This window comes from Littorina saxatilis, linkage group LG7 (genome assembly GCF_037325665.1).
Source record: "Littorina saxatilis isolate snail1 linkage group LG7, US_GU_Lsax_2.0, whole genome shotgun sequence".
Taxonomy (NCBI): Eukaryota; Metazoa; Mollusca; class Gastropoda; order Littorinimorpha; family Littorinidae; genus Littorina; species Littorina saxatilis.
The window spans coordinates 459,010-480,863 of NC_090251.1; the positions used below are offsets into that span (position 1 = coordinate 459,010).

At 43.0% G+C, this 21,854-nt stretch overlaps 2 protein-coding genes and 1 long non-coding RNA gene across 3 annotated transcripts in view; 1 reads left to right on the forward strand and 2 right to left on the reverse strand.

Annotated features, from left to right (window-relative positions):
* Positions 1 to 7,867, forward strand: part of LOC138970417 (BET1 homolog) — a 45,728-nt gene extending 37,861 nt beyond the window's left edge. Inside the window, exons 3-4 of the mRNA XM_070342868.1 lie at positions 810 to 866; positions 5,840 to 7,867. Coding sequence (XP_070198969.1) covers positions 810 to 866; positions 5,840 to 5,992 — 210 coding nt within the window. The 3' untranslated portion in view covers positions 5,993 to 7,867. The remainder of the gene's footprint in view (positions 1 to 809; positions 867 to 5,839) is intronic.
* A 149-nt stretch (positions 7,868 to 8,016) lies between these two features.
* LOC138970418 (uncharacterized) lies at positions 8,017 to 8,485 on the reverse strand. The gene is made up of 3 exons (XR_011456933.1): positions 8,359 to 8,485; positions 8,192 to 8,295; positions 8,017 to 8,128 (listed from the first exon to the last, which is right to left on the reverse strand). It is a non-coding gene; the product is annotated as an uncharacterized lncRNA (long non-coding RNA).
* Positions 8,486 to 17,079: 8,594 nt separating this feature from the next.
* Positions 17,080 to 21,132, reverse strand: LOC138970415 (uncharacterized). The gene is made up of 2 exons (XM_070342865.1): positions 17,719 to 21,132; positions 17,080 to 17,389 (listed from the first exon to the last, which is right to left on the reverse strand). Exon 1 carries the CDS (start codon positions 21,091 to 21,093, stop codon positions 18,421 to 18,423), a length of 2,673 nt encoding a protein of 890 aa, XP_070198966.1. The 5' UTR covers positions 21,094 to 21,132; the 3' UTR covers positions 17,080 to 17,389; positions 17,719 to 18,420.
* Between the last annotated feature and the right edge of the window lie 722 nt (positions 21,133 to 21,854).

Below are 21,854 nucleotides of genomic sequence, written 5' to 3' on the forward strand. Positions count from 1 at the left end.
TTGTTGCTGTTTTCCCTTTCTCTCTATGACACACATGTACTTTATGTTTTGTTGCTGTTTTCCCCTTCTCTCTATGACACACATGTACTTTATGTTTTGTTGCTGTTTTCCCTTTCTCTCTATGACACACATGTACTCTATGTTTTGTTGCTGTTTTCCCCTCCTCTCTATGACACACATGTACTTTATGTTTTGTTGCTGTTTTACCCTCCTCTCTATGACACACATGTACTCTATGTTTTGTTGCTGTTTTCCCCTCCTCTCTATGACACACATGTACTTTATGTTTTGTTGCTGTTTTCCCCTTCTCTCTATGACACACATGTACTCTATGTTTTGTTGCTGTTTTCCCCTCCTCTCTATGACACACATGTACTCTATGTTTTGTTGCTGTTTCCCCCTCCTCTCTATGACACACATGTACTCTATGTTTTGTTGCTGTTTTCCCTTTCTCTCTATGACACACATGTACTCTATGTTTTGTTGCTGTTTCCCCCTCCTCTCTATGACACACATGTACTCTATGTTTTGTTGCTGTTTTCCCTTTATCTCTCTCTGGCTAATGACATGCACTTTCCATCCCTATTCCCCATCAGAACACAAAAACCCCTGCAACATATAACATGATACATGCAACATATAACATGATACATGCAACACAAGTCTATAATATATATATATATGCATGCAATATAAGTCTATAATAATCAATATGCAGCCGATTTAGCCGCTGCTCTGCCTTGTCACGTATTTGAATGTTTTATAATTGTGCTCAGCATTCGGAATGTAGATCTTTGATTCTTTTCCAGATGTCCATTGACATTGGCACAGAAGTGAGACATCAGAACAAGATGATCAGTGGAATGGTATGTTTTTTTGCAAGATGATCAGTGGAATGGTATGTTTTTTTGCAAGATGATCAGTGGAATGATATGTTTTTTTGCAAGATGATCAGTGGAATGGTATGTTGTGTTGCAAGATGATCAGTGGAATGGTATGTTGTGTTACAAGATGATCAGTGAAATGATATGTTGTGTTGCAAGATGACCAGTGGAATGGTATGTTGTGTTGCAAGATGATCAGTGGAATGATATGTTGTGTTGCAAGATGATCAGTGGAATGATATGTTGTGTTGCAAGATGATCAGTGGAATGATATGTTGTGTTGCAAGATGATCAGTGGAATGGTATGTTGTGTTGCAAGATGATCAGTGGAATGGTATGTTGTGTTACAAGATGATCAGTGGAATGATATGTTGTGTTGCAAGATGATCAGTGGAATGATATGTTGTGTTGCTAGATGATCAGTGGAATGGTATGTTGTGTTGTTACAAGATGATGAGTGGAATGGTATGTTGTGTTGCAAGATGATCAGTGGAATGGTATGTTGTGTTACAAGATGATCAGTGAAATGATATGTTGTGTTGCAAGATGACCAGTGGAATGGTATGTTGTGTTACAAGATGATCAGTGGAATGATATGTTGTGTTACAAGATGATCAGTGGAGTGGTATGTTGTGTTACAAGATGATCAGTGGAATGATATATTGTGTTGCAAGATGATCAGTGGAATGGTATGTTGTGTTGCTAGATGATCAGTGGAATGGTATGTTGTGTTGCTAGATGATCAGTGGAATGGTATGTTGTGTTGCTAGATGATCAGTGGAATGGTATGTTGTGTTGCTAGATGATCAGTGGAATGGTATGTTGTGTTGTTACAAGATGATGAGTGGAATTGTATGTTGCAAGATGATGAGTGGAATTGTATGTTGCAAGATGATCAGTGGAATGGTATGTTGTGTTGCAAGATGATCAGTGGAATGATATGTTGTGTTACAAGGATCAGTGGAATGATATGTTGTGTTGCAAGATGACCAGTGGAATGGTATGTTGTGTCGTTACAAGATGATCAGTGGAATGGTATGTTACAAGATGATCAGTGGAATGGTATGTTGTGTTGCAAGATGATCAGTGGAATGGTATGTTGTGTTGCTAGATGATCAGTGGAATGGTATGTTGTGTTGCAAGATGATCAGTGGAATGGTATGTTATGTTGTTACAAGATGATCAGTGGAATGGTGTGTTGTGTTGTGTTGCAAGATGATCAGTAGAATGGTATGTTGAGTTACAAGATGATCAGTGGAATGGTATGTTGTGTTACAAGATGATCAGTAGAATGGTATGTTGTGTTACAAGATGATCAGTGGAATGGTATGTTGTGTTACAAGATGATCAGTAGAATGGTATGTTGAGTTACAAGATGATCAGTGGAATGGTATGTTGTGTTACAAGATGATCAGTGGAATGGTATGTTGTGTTACAAGATGATCAGTGGAATGGTATGTTTCAAGATGATCAGTGGAATGGTATGTTGTGTAGTGTTGCAAGATGATCAGTGGAATGGTATGTTGTGTTACAAGATGATCAGTGGAATGGTATGTTGTGTTACAAGATGATCAGTGGAATGGTATGTTGTGTTACAAGATGATCAGTGGAATGGTATGTTGTGTTACAAGATGATCAGTGGAATGGTATGTTGTGTTACAAGATGATGAGTGGAATGGTATGTTGTGTTACAAGATGATGAGTGGAATGGTATGTTGTGTTACAAGATGAGTGGAATGGTATTTTGTGTTACAAGATGATGAGTGGAATGGTATGTTGTGTTACAAGATGATGAGTGGAATGGTATGTTGTGTTACAAGATGATGAGTGGAATGGTATGGTGTGTTACAAGATGATCAGTGGAATGGTATGTTTCAAGATGATCAGTGGAATGGTATGTTGTGTTGCAAGATGATCAGTGGAATGGTATGTTGTGTTGCAAGATGATCAGTGGAATGGTATGTTGTGTTGCAAGATGATAAATGGAATGGTATGTGTAGTTGCTGTCTCTCTGCTGCTCCCTGTTTGAGATGCACATCATCTCTGTATTTGATGTCTGTCAGGATATTGGGTATAAAAATAACGAATCATGAAAAACCATGATAATTAATGTGCACATTGGTGGAAGGACAGAACATTATTTGACACGACTATTCATGTGTCTATGAAGTCCAAATACTTTAATGGCCCAGTACTCCTTGTGTGACATGATGCAACCATGGCGGGGTCAAACCAGTCCTTGATCAAACTGTTGTCACATTGGAATGACCAATCAAAGATCAAGACAGTGCAGTAGTTAAATACAGGGCCTAGCATTGTAAGCCGTTCGGCGTACTTTAAGCCGAAATAACATCTCCAATACGCGGAACTCGATTTGGTGTGCGCCGAAATGCAAAAACCTGTTATTCCCAAACGGTAAACCCAAACAGTCCCAGCTTTCGTTTTGTGCGCCGTTCGGTCCAATTCTCAATCGGTTTGACAGTTTGCTTGAGCACGCACTTCTTCTGGCATCAGGCGAGCATGCTTTGTGCCGGTGTTTTGTGGCTCTAGACTTGAAATAATGTCTCGAAGCGACATTGTTGAACGTGGTCAGCCATTCAGTGACAAAGAATCCAGGTATTCCTGGAAGTGGGAATGGCAGTTTTAGGCCAAATAACACAAGATTGTCAGTTTTCTTGTTTTCTGTCTGTGTTTTGCTTGTTGGTGAAGGCATAATTTAGTTGCTCAATCTTCTTTGGGGGGGGGGGGGGGGGGGGGGGTCATTTTAGGTAAAACATCTCCAAAAAATCTTCAAATTAGGGTCCACCTTTGCCCCTGCCTTTGTAAGCTGAACTCACTTTTTCCAATGCTAGGCCCTGTGAATAAGTTTTTTCTTTTTGAGTCACTTGAGAAAAAGTGACTCTATGTAATCGGTCAGTGTTAGTCTGTCCGGCCGGCCGGCCGTCCGTAGACACCACCTTAACGTTGGACTTTTCTCGGAAACTATCAAAGCGATCGGGCTCATATTTTGTTTAGTCGTGACCTCCAATGACCTCTACACTTTAACGATGGTTTCGTTGACCTTTGACCTTTTTCAAGGTCACAGGTCAGCGTCAAAGGAAAAATTAGACATTTTATATCTTTGACAAAGTTCATCGGATGTGATTGAAACTTTGTAGGATTATTCTTTACATCAAAGTATTTACATCTGTAGCCTTTTACGAACGTTATCAGAAAAACAAGGGAGATAACTAGCCTTTTCTGTTCGGCAACACACAACTTAACGTTGGGCTTTTCTCGGAAACTATAAAAGTGACCGGGCTCAAATTTTATGTGAACGTGACTCATTGTGTTGTGAATAGCAATTTCTTCCTGTCCATCTGATGCCTCATATAATATTCAGAACTGCGAAAGTGACTCGATCGAGCGTTTGCTCTTCTTTTTTTTATGAAAACAATCTCTGTGCACCTGTGACTTAGAAACAGATAAAGAGTACAGAAATATTGCAGCATGGATTAGAGTGTCTAGCTGTGTGTGTGTGTGTGTGTGTGTTGGTGAGTGTGTGTGTGAACACGTGTGTCATGGGGAAGTAACGCATGGTGCCTGTGTGTGAGTGTTTGTGTGAACACGTGTTTGTGATGGGGAAGTAACGCATGGTGTCTGTGTGGATGTGTGAGTGTTTGTGTATACACGTGTGTGTTGGGGAAGTAACGCATGGTGCATGTGTGGATGTGTTTAAGTGTTAGTGTGAACACGTGTGTGTGATGGGGAAGTAACGCATGGTGTCTGTGTGGATGTGTGTGAGTGTTTGTGTGAACACTTGTGTGTGATGGGGAAGTAACGCATGGTGGATGTGTGAGTGTTTATGTGAACACTTGTGTGTGACGGGGAAGTAACTGGTGTCTGTGTGTGATGGGGAAGTAACTGGTGTCTGTGTGTGATGGGGAAGTAACTGGTGCCTGTGAGTAATCGGGAAGTAACTGGTGCCTTTGTGTGATGGGGAAGTAACTGGTGCCTGTGTGTGATGGGGAAGTAACTGGTGCCTGTGTGTGATGAGGAAGTAACTGGTGCCTGTGAGTAATCGGGAAGTAACTGGTGCCTGTGTGTGATGAGGAAGTAACTGGTGCCTGTGTGTGATGGGGAAGTATCCAGTGCCTGTGTGTGATGGGGAAGTAACTGGTGCCTGTGTGTGATGAGGAAGTAACTGGTGCCTGTGTGTGATGGGGAAGTATCCAGTGCCTGTGTGTGAGGAAGTAACTGGTGCCTGTGTGTGATGGGGAAGTAACTGGTGCCTGTGTGTGGTGGGGAAGTAACTGGTGCCTGTGTGATGATGAAGAAGTAACTGGTGCCTGTGTGTGATGGGGATGTAACTGGTGCATGTGTGTGAGGGGGACAACACTGGAGCCTGTGTGTGATGGGGACGTAACTTGTGTCTGTGTGTAATAGGGATGTAACTGGAGCCTGTGTGTGATGGTGACGTCACTGGTGCCTGTGTGTGATGGTGACGTAACTGGTGCCTGTGTGTGATGGGGAAGTAACTGGAGCCTGTGTGTGATGGGGACGTAACTGGTGCCTGTGTGTGATGGGGAACTAACTGGTGTCCTGTGTGTGCTGGGGAAGTAATTGAAGCCTGTGTGTGCTGGGGAAGTAATTGAAGCCTGTGTGTGATGGGGACGTAACTGATGCCTGTGTGTGATGGGGAAGTAACTGGTGTCGTGTGTGTGTTGGGGAAGTAATTGAAGCCTGTGTGTGATGGGGACGTAACTGGTGCCTGTGTGTGATGGGGATGTAACTGGTGCCTCTGTGTGATGGGGATGTAACTGGTGCCTCTGTGTGTAACTGGTGCCTGTGTGTGGTGGGGACGTAACTGGTGCCTGCGTGTGATGGGGAAGTAACTGGTGCCTTGTGTGTGATGGGGAAGTAACTGGTGCCTGTGTGTGATGGGGACGTAACTGTGCCTGTGTGGATGTGTGCAGGACGATGACTTTGACAAGACTGGAAACTTCCTGGAGGCAACGATGGGCCGCTTGAAACGCCTGACACGGGCCGGTCACTGGAAACTGTGGCTCTACCTGCTTCTCTTTGCTTTCTTCGTCATCATCATGTGCTGGCTGATTATACGATTCTGATGTCGTCATCATGTGCTGGCTGATTATACGATTCTGATGTCGTCATCATGTGCTGGCTGATTATACGATTCTGATGTCATCATCATGTGCTGGCTGATTATACGATTCTGATGTCATCATCTTGTGCTGTGTGATTATACGATTCTGATGTCATCATCATGTGCTGGCTGATTATACGATTCTGATGTCATCATCATGTACTGGCTAATTATACGATTCTGATGTCATCATCATGTGCTGGCTGATTATACGATTCTGATGTCATCATCTTTTGCTGTGTGATTATACGATTCTGATGTCATCATCATGTGCTGGCTGATTATACGATTCTGATGTCGTCATCATGTGCTGGCTGATTGTACGATTCTGATGTCATCATCATGTGCTGGCTGATTATACGATTTTGATGTCGTCATCATGTGCTGGCTGATTGTACGATTCTGATGTCATCATCATATGTGCTGTGTGATTATTCGATTCTGATGTCGTCATCATGTGCTGGCTAATTATACGATTCTGATGTCATCATCATGTGCTGGCTGATTATACGATTTTGATGTCGTCATCATGTGCTGGCTGATTGTACGATTCTGATGTCATCATCATGTGTTGGCTGATTGTACGATTCTGATGTCGTCATCATGTGCTGGCTGATTATACGATTCTGATGTCGTCATCATGTGCTGGCTGATTCAGTGATTGTACGATTCTGATGTCGTCATCATGTGCTGACTGATTGTACGATTCTGATGTCGTCATCATGTGTTGGCTGATGTGCTGACTGATTGTACGATTCTGATGTCGTCATCATGTGTTGGCTGATTGTACGATTCTGATGTCGTCATCATGTGCTGGCTGATTATACGATTCTGATGTCGTCATCATGTGCTGGCTGATTATACGATTTTGATGTCGTCATCATGTGCTGGCTGATTATACGATTCTGATGTCGTCATCATGTGCTGGCTGATGTGCTGACTGATTGTACGATTCTGATGTCGTCATCATGTGTTGGCTGATTGTACGATTCTGATGTCGTCATCATGTGTTGGCTGATTGTACGATTCTGATGTCGTCATCATGTGCTGGCTGATTGTACGATTCTGATGTCGTCATCATGTGCTGGCTGATTGTACGATTCTGATGTCGTCATCATGTGTTGGCTGATTGTACGATTCTGATGTCGTCATCATGTGCTGGCTGATTGTACGATTCTGATGTCGTCATCATGTGTTGGCTGATTGTACGATTCTGATGTCGTCATCATGTGCTGGCTGATTATACGATTTTGATGTCGTCATCATGTGCTGGCTGATTATACGATTCTGATGTCGTCATCATGTGCTGACTGATTGTACGATTCTGATGTCGTCATCATGTGCTGGCTGATTATACGATTCTGATGTCGTCATCATGTGCTGGCTGATTATACGATTCTGATGTCGTCATCATGTGCTGGCTGATTGTACGATTTTGATGTCGTCATCGCCTGACGCGCGCTGGTCACTGGAAACTTTGGCTCTACCTGCTTCTCTTCACTTTCTTCGTCATCATCATGTGCTGGCTCATTATACGATTCTGATGTCGTCATCATGTGCTGGCTGATTATACGATTCTGATGTCGTCATCATGTGCTGGCTGATTATACGATTTTGATGTCGTCATCATGTGCTGGCTGATTGTACGATTCTGATGTCATCATCATGTACTGGCTAATTATACGATTCTGATGTCATCATCATGTGCTGGCTGATTATACGATTCTGATGTCATCATCATGTGCTGGCTGATTATACGATTCAGATGTCATGGTTATGTGTTGCCTCATTATATGATTCTTTGTCATAATCATGTGCTGGCTGATTATACGATTCTGATGTCGTCATCATGTGCTGGCTCATTATACGATTCTGATTCAGCTTGGTGTGTTAATGAAATTGTGCTCTGAATGACACTGACGCCCTTTATAATGAGATGTGTGGTGCCAGTGTTGTCTGATAGCGGACCACACTACAAGTACAAGGGTTCAATATGATGACTTTGCCAAAGGGAGTCAGTGAAGCGTTTGCTTTGTTTCGATGAGAAAAGGGGTAACCGCTTATAATCAGACAGTAAAGTCTGGTGTGGTTTGAATACCTGTGACTGTGTGACTGATGATGATTGATATTAATAGAGTAAAGTCTGGTCTGGTTTGAATACCTGTGACTGTGTGACTGATGATGATTGATACAGTAAAGTCTGGTTTGAATACCTGTGACTGTGTGACTGATGATGATTGATACAGTAAAGTCTGGTTTGAATACCTGTGACTGTGTGACTGATGATGATTGATATTAATAGAGTAAAGTCTGGTCTGGTTTGAATACCTGTGACTGTGTGACTGATGATGATTGATATTAATAGAGTAAAGTCTGGTGTGGTTTGAACAATACTTAATGCTACAGATGATAGTTTCTGCCTTGTCTATAGATGGTCTATTGTTGATAGTTTCTGCCTTGTCTATAGATGGTCTATTGTTCTCTTTCCTTTTCATAAACACAGCTGCAAGATTTGTTCTTAAATTAATGTTGCGACAGTGAATGATGCTTACTTCAGTGGGAGTGGTGTGTGTGCACGCCTGCAAGTGTGTTTGTGTGTGCAACAGTGTTAGTGCGTGTGTTGTGTGACAGTGTGCAACAGTGTTAGTGCGTGTGTTGTGTGACAGTGTGCAACAGTGTTAGTGCGTGTGTTGTGTGACAGTGTGCAACAGTGTTAGTGTGTGTGTTGTGTAACAGTGTGTGTGTGTGTGTGACAGTGTGTTGTGTGACAGTGTGTGTGTGACAGTGTGTTGTGTGACAGTGTGTGTGTGTGCGTGTGACAGTGTGTGTGTGACAGTGTGTGTGTGTGTGTGTAACAGTGTGTGTGTAACAGTGTGTGTGTGTGTGTAACAGTGTGTGTGTAACAGTGTGTGTGTGTGTAACAGTGTGTGTGTAACAGTGTGTGTGTAACAGTGTGTGTGTAACAGTGTGTGTGTAACAGTGTGTGTGTAACAGTGTGTGTGTAACAGTGTGTGTGTGACAGTGTGTTGTGTGACAGTGTGTGTGTGACAGTGTGTGTGTGACAGTGTGTGTGTGACAGTGTGTGTGTGTGTGTGTGTGTGTGTGTGTGTGTGAGCATGCAAAACCCACCAACCAGGTTTATGTATATGTTTCACACAGTACCAACTGGGGCAATTTGACAAGTGGGTTCCAAATTTTGAAACCCAGTTGTTTAAACGTCTTTTTTGACGGAAAGAATGTCATAACCATGTTCAAAATGACATTCTTTCCGTAAAAAAAAAAAATAAAACTTTTTTTTTTAACGGAAAGAATGCCATATTCAAGATGATGACACTCTTTCCGTCAAAATTCCGTCCCCTATAGGCTACGAAATAGGTCAAATTTTATGCCTTTTTTAGTGTCAAATTCGTCCATGCCGGAGCGGATACTGCAGTCAGTGCGGTTGTAGTGCAAGCGCACTACAAAGACACTGCGCGCAGTGCCGTTGTAGTCCAAGTGCACTATCGGCTAGGAACCCACTTTGGGGGTTTTGCGTGTATGTGTGTGTGTGTGTGTGTGTGTGACAGTGTGTTGTGTGACACTGTGTGTGTGACAGTGTGTGTTGTGTGAGTGTGTGTGTGTGTGTGTGTGACAGTGTGTTGTGTGACAGTGTGGTGTGTGTTGTGTGACAGTGTGTTGTGTAACTATGTGTGTGTGTGTGACAGTGTTGTGTAACTGTGTGTGTGACAGTGTGGGTGTGTGTGACAGTGTGTGTGTGACAGTGTGTGTGTGTGACAGTGTGTTGTGTGACAGTGTGTTGTGTGACAGTGTGTTGTGTAACTGTGTGTGTGCGTGACAGTGTTGTGCAACTGTGTGTGTGTGTGTGTGTGTGTGTGTGTGACAGTGTGTGTGTGTGACAGTGAAATGTGTAAGTGTATGTGTGTGTGTGTGTCAGTGTGTGTGTGTGTGTGACAGTGTGTGTGTGTGTGACTGTGTGTCAGTGTGTGACAGTGTGTGTGTGACAGTGTGTGTGACAGTGTGTGTGTGTTGTGTGACAGTGTGTTGTGTGACAGTGTGTGTGTGTTGTGTCACAGTGTGTGTGTGACAGTGTGTCAGTGTGTGTGTGTGTGTGTGACAGTGTGTGTGTGTGTGTGTGTGTGTGTGTGTGTGTGTGTGACAGTGTGTGTGTGTGTGTGACTGTGTGTCAGTGTGTGTGTGTGTCAGTGTGTGTGTGTGTGTGACAGTGTGTGTGTGTGTGTGTGTGTGACAGTGTGTGTGTGTGTGTGACAGTGTGTCAGTGTGTGTGTGTGACAGTGTGTGTGTGTGTGTGTGTGTGTGTGTGTGTGTGTGTGTGTGACAGTGTGTGTGTGACAGTGTGACAGTGTGTTGTGTGACAGTGTGTTGTGTGACAGTGTGTGTGTGTTGTGTGACAGTGTGTGTGTGTTGTGTGACAGTGTGTGTGTGCACATGTCTATTTAGTACATGCCGTGACGGGAAGTATTGGTGATGGGTCTGTCTCTTGCTGGAAACAATGTTTTGAATCACCTACCTGTTACGGTGTTTTAACAGGGTTTTGAGTCATTCTGATAATCATCGATCCACGCTATCGCTCATTTCTCTCTGACAGGATGGATAATTGCTACGCGGAGTACAGGAAAAGAAAGTGTCTAAAAACCGAAATCTATCAAAACAAGAACACAGTTATCTCCCATATGTTTTTCGCTAATGTTTCTGATCAAAAGACGACAGTGATCTCCGTTCTGTTCTTCACAGTTATGATAAAGACATCCTTCTAAGGTCAAAACAAGTCGAAATTTTGAGACTGCTGTGGGAAGGAGACCGTGATATTGTTGCATCACTCCCAACTGGTTACGTAAAAAGTTTCGTCCGCTCCGTAGCCATTTTGTTATGATCACATGACAAAGTTGATTATCACGTGACACTTTTGCTATATATATTTTGTTTGCACAGTAAATACATCCGTGAAAGATAGCTCGCTTGAAATTGTCTTTCATAACAATTCCTTTGTAATTAAAAAATTACACGACACCATGAAAAATCATTATCGACGATCGTGAATCTGCTTATATCAATAACACATTACGAAAAGCTCTAAAAATGTTTTTTAAAAAAATTTAAAAATCGATTTCCTCTCCAGAGAAGAAAAACAAAGGCATCCTGTTAGGGATAAATGAGACCCAAAGGGAAGTAGCTCATTTTACCTGAGTTCAGAATGGCTTTTGAGTCACCTTCCTGTTAAGGTGTTCTGACAGGGTTTGAGACAGGAGTGTGTGTACCTGAAACATAGATGCTTTGTGAATGAATGAGTTTTTAAAGTCATGAAATAAATATTTAATCATGCTGAATTTGTTGTGTATAGCTGTGTTGTTGGCGAGTGTGTTGTAGCACACTGTTCACATAATGGCCACAAATAATGCACACTGTCTCACGTCATTCTTTCCACAATTATTGCACACTGTCTCACGTCATTCTTTCCACAATTATTGCACACTGTCTCACGTCATTCTTTCCACAATTATTGTACACTGTCTCACGTCATTCTTTCCACAATTATTGTACACTGTCTCACGTCATTCTTTCCACAATTATTGCACACTGTCTCACGTCATTCTTTCCACAATTATTGTACACTGTCTCACGTCATTCTTTCCACAATTATTGCACACTGTCTCACGTCATTCTTTCCACAATTATTGCACACTGTCTCACGTCATTCTTTCCACAATTATTGTACACTGTCTCACGTCATTCTTACCACAATTATTGCACACTGTCTCACGTCATTCTTTCCACAATTATTGCACACTGTCTCACGTCATTCTTTCCACAATTATTGCACACTGTCTCACGTCATTCTTTCCACAATTATTGCACACTGTCTCACGTCATTCTTTCCACAATTATTGCACACACAAAGGTGACAGTGAAGGGCAGGAGCTACCTTCAAATACACCGTTTTTCTCTTCAACTTCAAGTCATTTGACCGCAGCATTCATCAAACAGAACTGTTTGTGTTCAAATTCGGTGTGCTTTTGTAGAGTAATAGTGTATGATAAAAAACAAAATGTGCTTTTAGATTGACTTAGTAAAAATTATTAAATGAAAAATAAGCAAAGCGTTGAATCGAAACATGTTAGTTCGCGGATGACAAGATAATTTCAACACTATTAATCAGAATGATTTGAACTTTTGCAGAAATGTTTTAGACATGCTGATAAATGATTTGTTCGAAGGGATAAGCTCTTGGGAAAACAGTTTAGGAGATAAACATTTTCCAGTTTTCATAGATTTTTTACCCACAAAACATTTGTCTTTAACTGTTTTTCTTAGAGACAATCGTTTCCAACAACACATCTATCAGAATGTCTAAAACAATTCTACAAAACTTCAAATCATTCTCATGAACAGTGTTGAAATTATCTTGTCATCCGCGAACTAACATGTTTCGATTCAACGCTTTGCTTATTTTTCATTTAATAATTTTTGTTAAAGTTAGCACCTTTACCAACATTCACTTCAAACAGTGATTGTCTACATCACAGACACCTTTACCAACATTCACTTCAAACAGTGACTGTCTACACCACAGACACCTTTACCAACATTCACTTCAAACAGTGATTCACTGATTGTCTACACCACAGACACTGTTACCAACATTCACTTCAAACAGTGATTGTCTACATCACAGACACTGTTACCAACATTCACTTCAAACAGTGATTGTCTACATCACAGACACTGTTACCAACATTCACTTCAAACAGTGATTGTCTACATCACAGACACTGTTACCAACATTCACTTCAAACAGTGATTGTCTACACCACAGACACCTCTACCAACATTCACTTCAAACAGTGATTGTCTACATCACAGACACTGTTACCAACATTCACTTCAAACAGTGATTGTCTACATCACAGACACCTCTACCAACATTCACTTCAAACAGTGAATGTCTACACCACAGACACTGTTACCAACATTCACTTCAAACAGTGATTGTCTACATCACAGACACCTTTACCAACATTCACTTCAGTGATTGTCTACACCACAGACACCTTTACCAACATTCACTTCAAACAGTGATTGTCTACATCACAGACACTGTTACCAACATTCACTTCAAACAGTGATTGTCTACACCACAGACACTGTTACCAACATTCACTTCAAACAGTGATTGTCTACATCACAGACACTGTTACCAACATTCACTTCAAACAGTGATTGTCTACACCACAGACACTGTTACCAACATTCACTTCAAACAGTGATTGTCTACATCACAGACACTGTTACCAACATTCACTTCAAACAGTGATTGTCTACATCACAGACACTGTTACCAACATTCACTTCAAACAGTGATTGTCTACATCACAGACACTGTTACCAACATTCACTTCAAACAGTGATTGTCTACATCACAGACACTGTTACCAACATTCACTTCAAACAGTGATTGTCTACATCACAGACACTGTTACCAACATTCACTTCAAACAGTGATTGTCTACACCACAGACACCATTACCAACATTCACTTCAAACAGTGATTGTCTACACCACAGACACTTTTACCAACATTCACTTCAAACAGTGCTTGTCTACATCACAGACACTGTTACCAACATTCACTTCAAACAGTGATTGTCTACATCACAGACACTGTTACCAACATTCACTTCAAACAGTGATTGTCTACATCACAGACACCATTACCAACATTCACTTCAAACAGTGATTGTCTACATCACAGACACTGTTACCAACATTCACTTCAAACAGTGATTGTCTACATCACAGACACTGTTACCAACATTCACTTCAAACAGTGATTGTCTACACCACAGACACCTTTACCAACATTCACTTCAAACAGTGATTGTCTACATCACAGACACCTTTACCAACATTCACTTCAAACAGTGATTGTCTACATCACAGACACTGTTACCAACATTCACTTCAAACAGTGATTGTCTACATCACAGACACTGTTACCAACATTCACTTCAAACAGTGATTGTCTACATCACAGACACCTTTACCAACATTCACTTCAAACACGCGAATGTCTTCAGACTTTTCTTTATTTCAAGAAAATCATGAGCATAAATTCAATATATATACTGTTCAAAAAAAGAAACGCATAGCTTGTAATATTTGGTTAATTTAGTTATATGGCTACAAGGATATCCACCAAACTGCAGAAAATGTTTATCTGGTCGTCGACCTTTCGTCCATTGCCACAAGTGAGCTCTGCACGTGACGCATGCGTTATCAGTGGCTACAATGTCAAAATTGCTCATTTGGCATGACCACTCGTCATGCTTCAGTGTAATCTCGTGAAACTCGGGGAATATTGAGCTCTCACCATGTCTTCCAAAACCCATAAAAGCGGATTGTTCGCCACAAAGAAATCAGACGACAATTCAGCGACGAAAGATGGCCCGATTGAGCAGAGAAGACCGCCAAATTGCATTGGGTCGTTTACAAGCAGGCCAAAGTCAAAGTGCAATCGCCAGGCACTTCCACGTGTCCCAGAGCACCATCAGTAGACTGTGGGTCAGGTTTCAAGCCACTGGCTCCGTTGCTGACTTGCCACGAGCAGGAAGACCAAGGGCGACAACTGCTGCTCACGACCGCTTCATACGGCTCCGCCACCTCCGGAATCGTTTCCTGTCGGCCTCATCTTCTGTCCAGGCTCTCCCCGGGCCACACCGATTATCGGACCAGACCGTGCGGAACCGCCTGCATGAAGCTGGTTTGAGAGCTCGCAGACCTCACAGAGGAGCTGTCCTCACCCGCCGCCATCGCCAGAACCGAGTGCAGTGGGGCAACCAGCACCTTCGCTGGACCGTCCGGAATCACTGGAGACACGTGTGGTTCAGCGACGAGTCCTACTTCCTGCTCCAGCGACATGATGGTCGGAGGAGGGTCTACCGGAGAGTAAACGAACGTTACGCGCCCAACTGTGTGGATGAGGCACCCGTTCATGGTGGTGGAGGCGTCATGGTGTGGGGGGCGATCAATACCGCTGGAAGGAGCACCCTGGTGCACGTCCAAGGGCGCATAACTGCCCAGCGATACGTGGAGGAAATTCTGCGCCCACACGCCCTTCCTCTTCTGGCTGACCAGGATGCCATATTCCAGCAGGACAACGCTCGCCCGCACACAGCACGACTCACCACCCAGTTCCTCACCGACCACCATGTCCAGGTGCTTCCCTGGCCATCCATGTCGCCAGACATGAACCCGATAGAACACCTCTGGGATGAATTGGACAGACGTGTGCGCAGGCGAGAAGAAGCGCCGGCAAATCACCGCGATCTATTGCAGGCACTTCAGGAGGAGTGGGACACCATCCCACAGCAAGATATCCGGCATCTGATCCAGTCCATGCCCAGAAGGTGCCGGGCAGTTGTTGCTGCTCAAGGCAGTCACACCCTCTACTGACTTGACAGCCTCGGCACCCAATCGTATTGATTCACTGATTGATTTGAAGATGCAAATGAACTGTGTGTGCATTCAACTGTGTCCATACCAAATTTCAAACAAATAATCTAAATATTGGATTTTCTGTTAATTTTTTCGAAAAATAAAACAAATTTGGCAAGTAGCAACTATGCGTTTCTTTTTTTGAACAGTATATGTAAAGCAATTATTTTCAAAATGACACACACACACACACACACACACACACACAGTGCATACAATGTCTTCCTAATTGTTACCACAAAACATATCATAATTATGTGATCATTCAAACAATATCTACCAATGTTGCCACAAAACTTATAAATATAATTGATGTGATCATTCAAAAGACTAATATCACACAGTAGTGTTGGAAGACAAAGTCCAAAACAGTCAAAAAGAGATCGGACACCGATTGACGAAAAAAAATAGATTTCGCTAGTGTTTCGCGTGATCCGTTCAGCATGTGATGACACAACGCTAGTGTTTTGCATGTGACATGTTCAACATGTGATGAAACAACGCTAGTGTTTTGCATGTGATATATGTTCAACATGTGATGAAACAACGCTAGTGTTTAGCGTGTGACATGTTCAACATGTGATTAAACAACGCTAGTGTTTTGCGTGTGATCTTTTCAACATGTGATGAAACAACGCTAGTGTTTTGTATGTGATATATGGGCGGGGATATAGCTCAGTTGGTAGCGCGCTGGATTTGTATTCAGTTGGCCGCTGTCAGCGTGAGTTCGATCCCAGGTTCGGCGGAAATTTATTTTAGAGTCAACTTTGTGTGCAGACTCTCTTCGGTGTCCGAACTCCCCCCCGTGTACACTACATTGGGTGTGCACGTTAAAGATCCCACGATTGACAAAAGGGTCTTTCCTGGCAAAATTGCTTTGGCACAGTTAATAATTGTCTACCTATACCCGTGTGACTTGGAATAATAGGCCGTGAAAGGTAAATATGCGCCGAAATGGCTGCAATTACTGGCCGTATAAAATTTCATCTCACACGGCATCACTGCTGAGCGCCTAGAACTGTACCCACGGAATATGCGCGATATAAGCCTCATTGATTGATTGAACATGTGATGAAACAACGCTAGTGTTTAGCGTGTGACATGTTCAACATGTGATGTTTGCGTGTGATATGTTCAACATGTGATGAAACAACGCTAGTGTTTAGCGTGTGACATGTTCAACATGTGATGAAACAACGCTAGTGTTTAGCGTGTGACATGTTCAACATGTGATTAAACAACGCTAGTGTTTTGCGTGTGATCTTTTCAACATGTGATGAAACAACGCTAGTGTTTTGCGTGTGATATGTTCAACATGTGATGAAACAACGCTAGTGTTTTGCGTGTGACATGTTCAACATGTGATTAAACAACGCTAGTGTTTTGCGTGTGTGTTGCGGATCCTGGTCTGTTGCGTACTCGGAGGGTACGAAAACCTCACCTTTTACGTTATAAATCAGAACAAGAATGAATTTTGTTTCTAAAAAAAATTCTATCACACCACTATTGCAGATTCATGCACAAAACACACAAGACGTATTTGTAAATTTATAGATTCAACTTTTATTTACTGGCTTGTTCCGTGGTCGACGGGTTATTCTTCATTTCTGTATCGTTCATATATCCTGGATCTAATTCTAAAAGTCACTCATCTTGAAAATACGCAGTGATGATGTTGACAGTCGGAACGTCGTGTGGTCCAGGCTGGTTATCGTCGAACGGTTACATAAAGTTCATCATTGATGATCAGGAAAACATCGCACGAAGTTAGAGGGTTGATCGTGAAAAAAACTCGTCCCTCAGATCTCGAACTGGAAACTCGTAGTCGTAACTCGAAACACCAACATATCTGTCGAAATAATGACAAGTCTCAGAACTGGGAATTATTCTATCATCATACAAACCGTTTCCCCTGAGACCTGTGTGATAAAAACACATCTTGTTATTCAAATGGAGATCCAACTATATCATTCATTACAGCACTTTATAAACAATTAATTATCCACATTCGTTCCTCATGCTGCTCAACGTTCATACAATGTATTACGTTTGATCTACAGTGATCACATAAAATCTTGGTATTTGATCACACTTGTGATACCGTGACCAATACAGTGCTCATAAAAATTAACTTGGTAACCTTGGGAAAATCAACTTGGATCTAAAAAACATATTTACCGAGAAAAGATTCCATCACCCTGACGGTTACCGGCTACCGCTGTCGCTCGCTGCCAGATCTCTGGTCGCCCCGTGAAATACAGGGTGTCTCCGCTATGGAAGCTTTTGCCAATTTCGTTCGCCCTTGGCGATGGTTTTTGCTTCTAGGCATAGGCATAGAACGGTGTCGTTGTGGTCCTCTCATGCTTTCGCTCCTTCTCTTCCACTTTCCGTTGCCTTTTCTTTTCGATCGTTATTCTTTTCTCCCTCTGCGCAGACTCCTTAATCGCTAACCGAAACTCATCTTTGCGTTGTTAGCTAACCTAGACCAATGGAAACTCTTGTCTATTCGCGAAAATAGCGATCAAGAATTTCGTACCTAATAATAACCTCATTTATTATCTAACTCCTTATGTTCCCAATACTAATGAACAAAGTAAACTGACGATCACATCGAAAGTAAAAGAATAAGCTTTGAAGGAAACTCCTTCAAGAAATACAACTCCTTGACGACAAACAAAATGACGTCAACTGATAGCAAAACTTTGACGTAATTATACTTCGGTTTTCCCGACAATACATAGGCACTTGCTGCATCACCTAATTAAATAGACCATAGGTGCCTGACGGTGCTCGGTATTTGTATGGACCTGAATAGCTTGCGTACATTTTCGCAACATACGCCCCTCCTCTTGAGCTGAAACATTCATGTTTAAGCTAAACCTAGTTATTCAGTCTACTCAAATAGTCGGCCCCAACGTTATCAACCCCTCGGATGATTTTAACAGTAAAGGAGTACTGTTGTAACTGGAGTGCCCATCTCATGAGACGTCCATTCTCTGTCTTGGTCTTCTGCAGGTATGTGAGTGGTTGGTGGTCGGTCTCCAGAGTGAAATGTACCGAGTACAAGTATTGTTCAAATTTCTTGATCGACCATACTACTCCCAAACATTCCTTCTCAATGACCGAGTAGTTACGTTCTGCCTTGTTCAACTTCCTGCTCGCGTACGCCACTGGTTGAAGTCCTTGACCTTGGTCCTGTAGAAGTACCGCGCCTATGGCGATATCGGACGCGTCACTCCTCACTGTGTACGGTTTGTCGATATCTGGCAGCAGCAACACTGGCTTGCATACCAGACTTTGTTTGAGCTTCGTGAAGGCTTCCTCGCACTCTTCGTTCCACACTACCCTTTCAGGTAGACCTTTCTTTGTCAAGTCCGTCAGCGGTGCACTGAGATTGGCATAGTCACTGACATACTTTCTGTAGAATCCTGCCAGTCCTAAGAAAGCCCTGACTTCCTTTTTGGTTTCAGGTCTTTTTGCGCTCCTGATTTTCTCGGTCTTTTCGTCATCTGGTTTGGTCATGCCTTGCCCTACGTGGTGTCCCAAGTAGTCCAGCTCTGCGTAGCCAAAGTAACACTTTGATGGCTTTGCAGTCAAGCATACCTCTTCCAGTCTAGACAGAACTGCTTCTACCGCCTCTACGTGTTGCTCCCACGTTTCTGTCGCGATAATGATGTCGTCTATGAAATGCTCGACATCATCACGTCCTAGCGGTTCTAAGAGTTTCCGCATCATGCGAGTAAAGATCATGCTGGCTGTCTTCACCCCAAACGGTAAGTAGGCGAACTGGAATTGCCCAAGTGGTGTGCTAAAAGCAGTTTTTTCTTTGTCTTCTTCCTTGATGGGAATTTGCCAATACCCCTTTGTTAAGTCAATCTTTGACAAATAGCGCCCTTTCTGCAATTTTGCAAAGATCAAGGGTACGTCTGGGATAGGCTCAGAATCGAACACTACTTCACGATTCAGCTGTCTGTAGTCAATACAGAATCGAATTGACCCATCCTTCTTTTTCACTAATACAATCGGACTGTTGTATGGTGAAATGCTAGGTTCTATGACACCTAACTTCAGCATGTCATTGACCTCCTTCTTCACAATTTCTACTTGTGAAAAGGGTAGCTTGTACTGTTTTACATGCACAGGTTCTTGTGATGTCAGTTTGAACTCACACTCTTCAATGACACATTTCCCAGGTATGTCTTTGAGTGCTTTGACCTTCCTGTCACAAAGTGCTTGTATTTCTGCTTGTCTCTGTGGTTCTAGGTCTGGATTGATGTTTACATCTTTGGGACCTTCTTTTGGTTTTAGGGAAAGCATGGGAAATCGGTCTATCCCCAACTCACCCATTTCATCATCATGCACATCATCCACCACCACCGCCACTATTTCTGGAACTTCCACTATAGTCTTGGCTTTGGTTTGCTCAGACTTGTTCTCTTTGGATTCTGACTCGCGTTCTACATACAATTTCAGCAGATTTGCATGTAGCAGCTTGTCACGTCCCTTGATTTTCACCCTGTAGTTGCAACTACCGACTTTCTCTATCACTGGGTACGGACCCTTCCATGTCAGCTGCAATTTATTGTGCTTCTCAGGCAACAAAAGCAACACTTTGTCTCCAACCGCTAGACTTCTTTCTTTTGTCTTTTTGTTGTACGCCTTTGTGTACTTGAGAGCAGCCTTGCTGAGATTGTTCTTGGCAATCTCGCAAGTCTTCTCGATTTTGTTTGTGAGATCAACAATATGACTGACAGTGGAGCGTGTCTCATCTGCTGTGTCCTCATTTGTCCATACTTGACGTAGAACTTGCATGGGACCTCTGACTTCTCTGCCATACAGCAGTTCAAATGGTGAGAATTTCAGACTTTCTTGTGGGACTTCCCTGTACGCGAACAGTAGCGCAGGGAGAAACTTGTCCCAGTCTTTTGGTTGCTCTTGGCAAAGCTTTTTCATCATGTGTTTGAGCGTAGAGTTGAATTTTTCAGTCAACCCGTTTGTCTGAGGATGCCACGGCGTAGTATGGATGCCTTTGATGTTCAGAAGTTTGTTTACTTCTTCCATAACCTCGCTTGTGAACTGGCTACCCCTATCGGTCAGTACCTCCCGAGGAATGCCCACTTTTGTCCACATGACCCACAAAGCTTCACTCACTGTTTCTGTTCTAATGTCTTTGAGTGGTGTAGCCTCTACGTACCGTGTAGCGTAGTCTACCATAGTCAATATGTATTTGTGCCCTCGGTTAGATGCGGGTATGATGGGCCCTACGATATCGACTCCCACTCGTTCAAACGGTGTCCCTATCAGCGGCATGCTTTTCATAGGCACTTTCCTTGTAGCCCCCTTCCGCGAGCTGCGTTGACACGCATCACATGACGCGCAATACCGTTTGACGTCACCACAAATCCCTGGCCAATAAAAATCGCGCCAAATTCTGTCTCTGGTGCGACGCACGCCTTGATGCCCGGCCATAGGTGTGTCGTGTGCTAATTTTAGAACGTCCGTTCTAAAACATTCTGGGACAACCACCTGTTTGCATGGACTGCCGTTGTCCATGTATATCCTATAAAGGATATCCTTTTTCCACTCGTAATGAGTGCCCTCTTTTGCCCCCTTGGCAACCCGATCGCGGATTTTCGCTAGAGAGGGGTCTGTCTTTTGCTCTCTAGACAAATCCTCTGGCCGAATCTGACCTAGATCGATTTGTTTCGGAACCCAGGGTTTTTTCTCCGCCTTCTGTTTTTCCTGGTTCCGAGTCTGTACAGGCGCACACATTTGTGGCTCTGCCTCCCGTTTCGCAATTGGGAAAATTGGTACACTGACCTCATTTTTATCCATATCTTTTCGAATATTGCCGATCAGAACTTGATGACACAAAGCCTTTGCCACCAACACGCGTGTGACTCCCGAGAAAAACGGTGTGTCCATTTGTACAACCGCTATCGGCATTTTTCTCTGACGCATATCTGCTAGGGTTATGTTCTGGTGTTCGCCCGTATAACACTCCGGCGGCACTAGTGAAGAGTTCACCACTATACAAGTTGCGCCCGTGTCACGGATACCACTTGCGTCCTTTCCCTCAACCTGTACTCTACAATTTGGATCGTATGCATCGCCCTTACGACATTGGCATGTGACCTCGTCACCTGACGTTCGAACTGCAGCTAGTAATGTTGATGCATAATTACTGCTGGGTCTTGGCCCATCCAATCTTTTGGGACAATCACGCATCATGTGCGGCCCCCCACATCTGAAGCACCCCTTCGTGTTGGGTGGTGGTCTATTCCCTGTTTGCCTGTTTGGATTACCCCCCGACC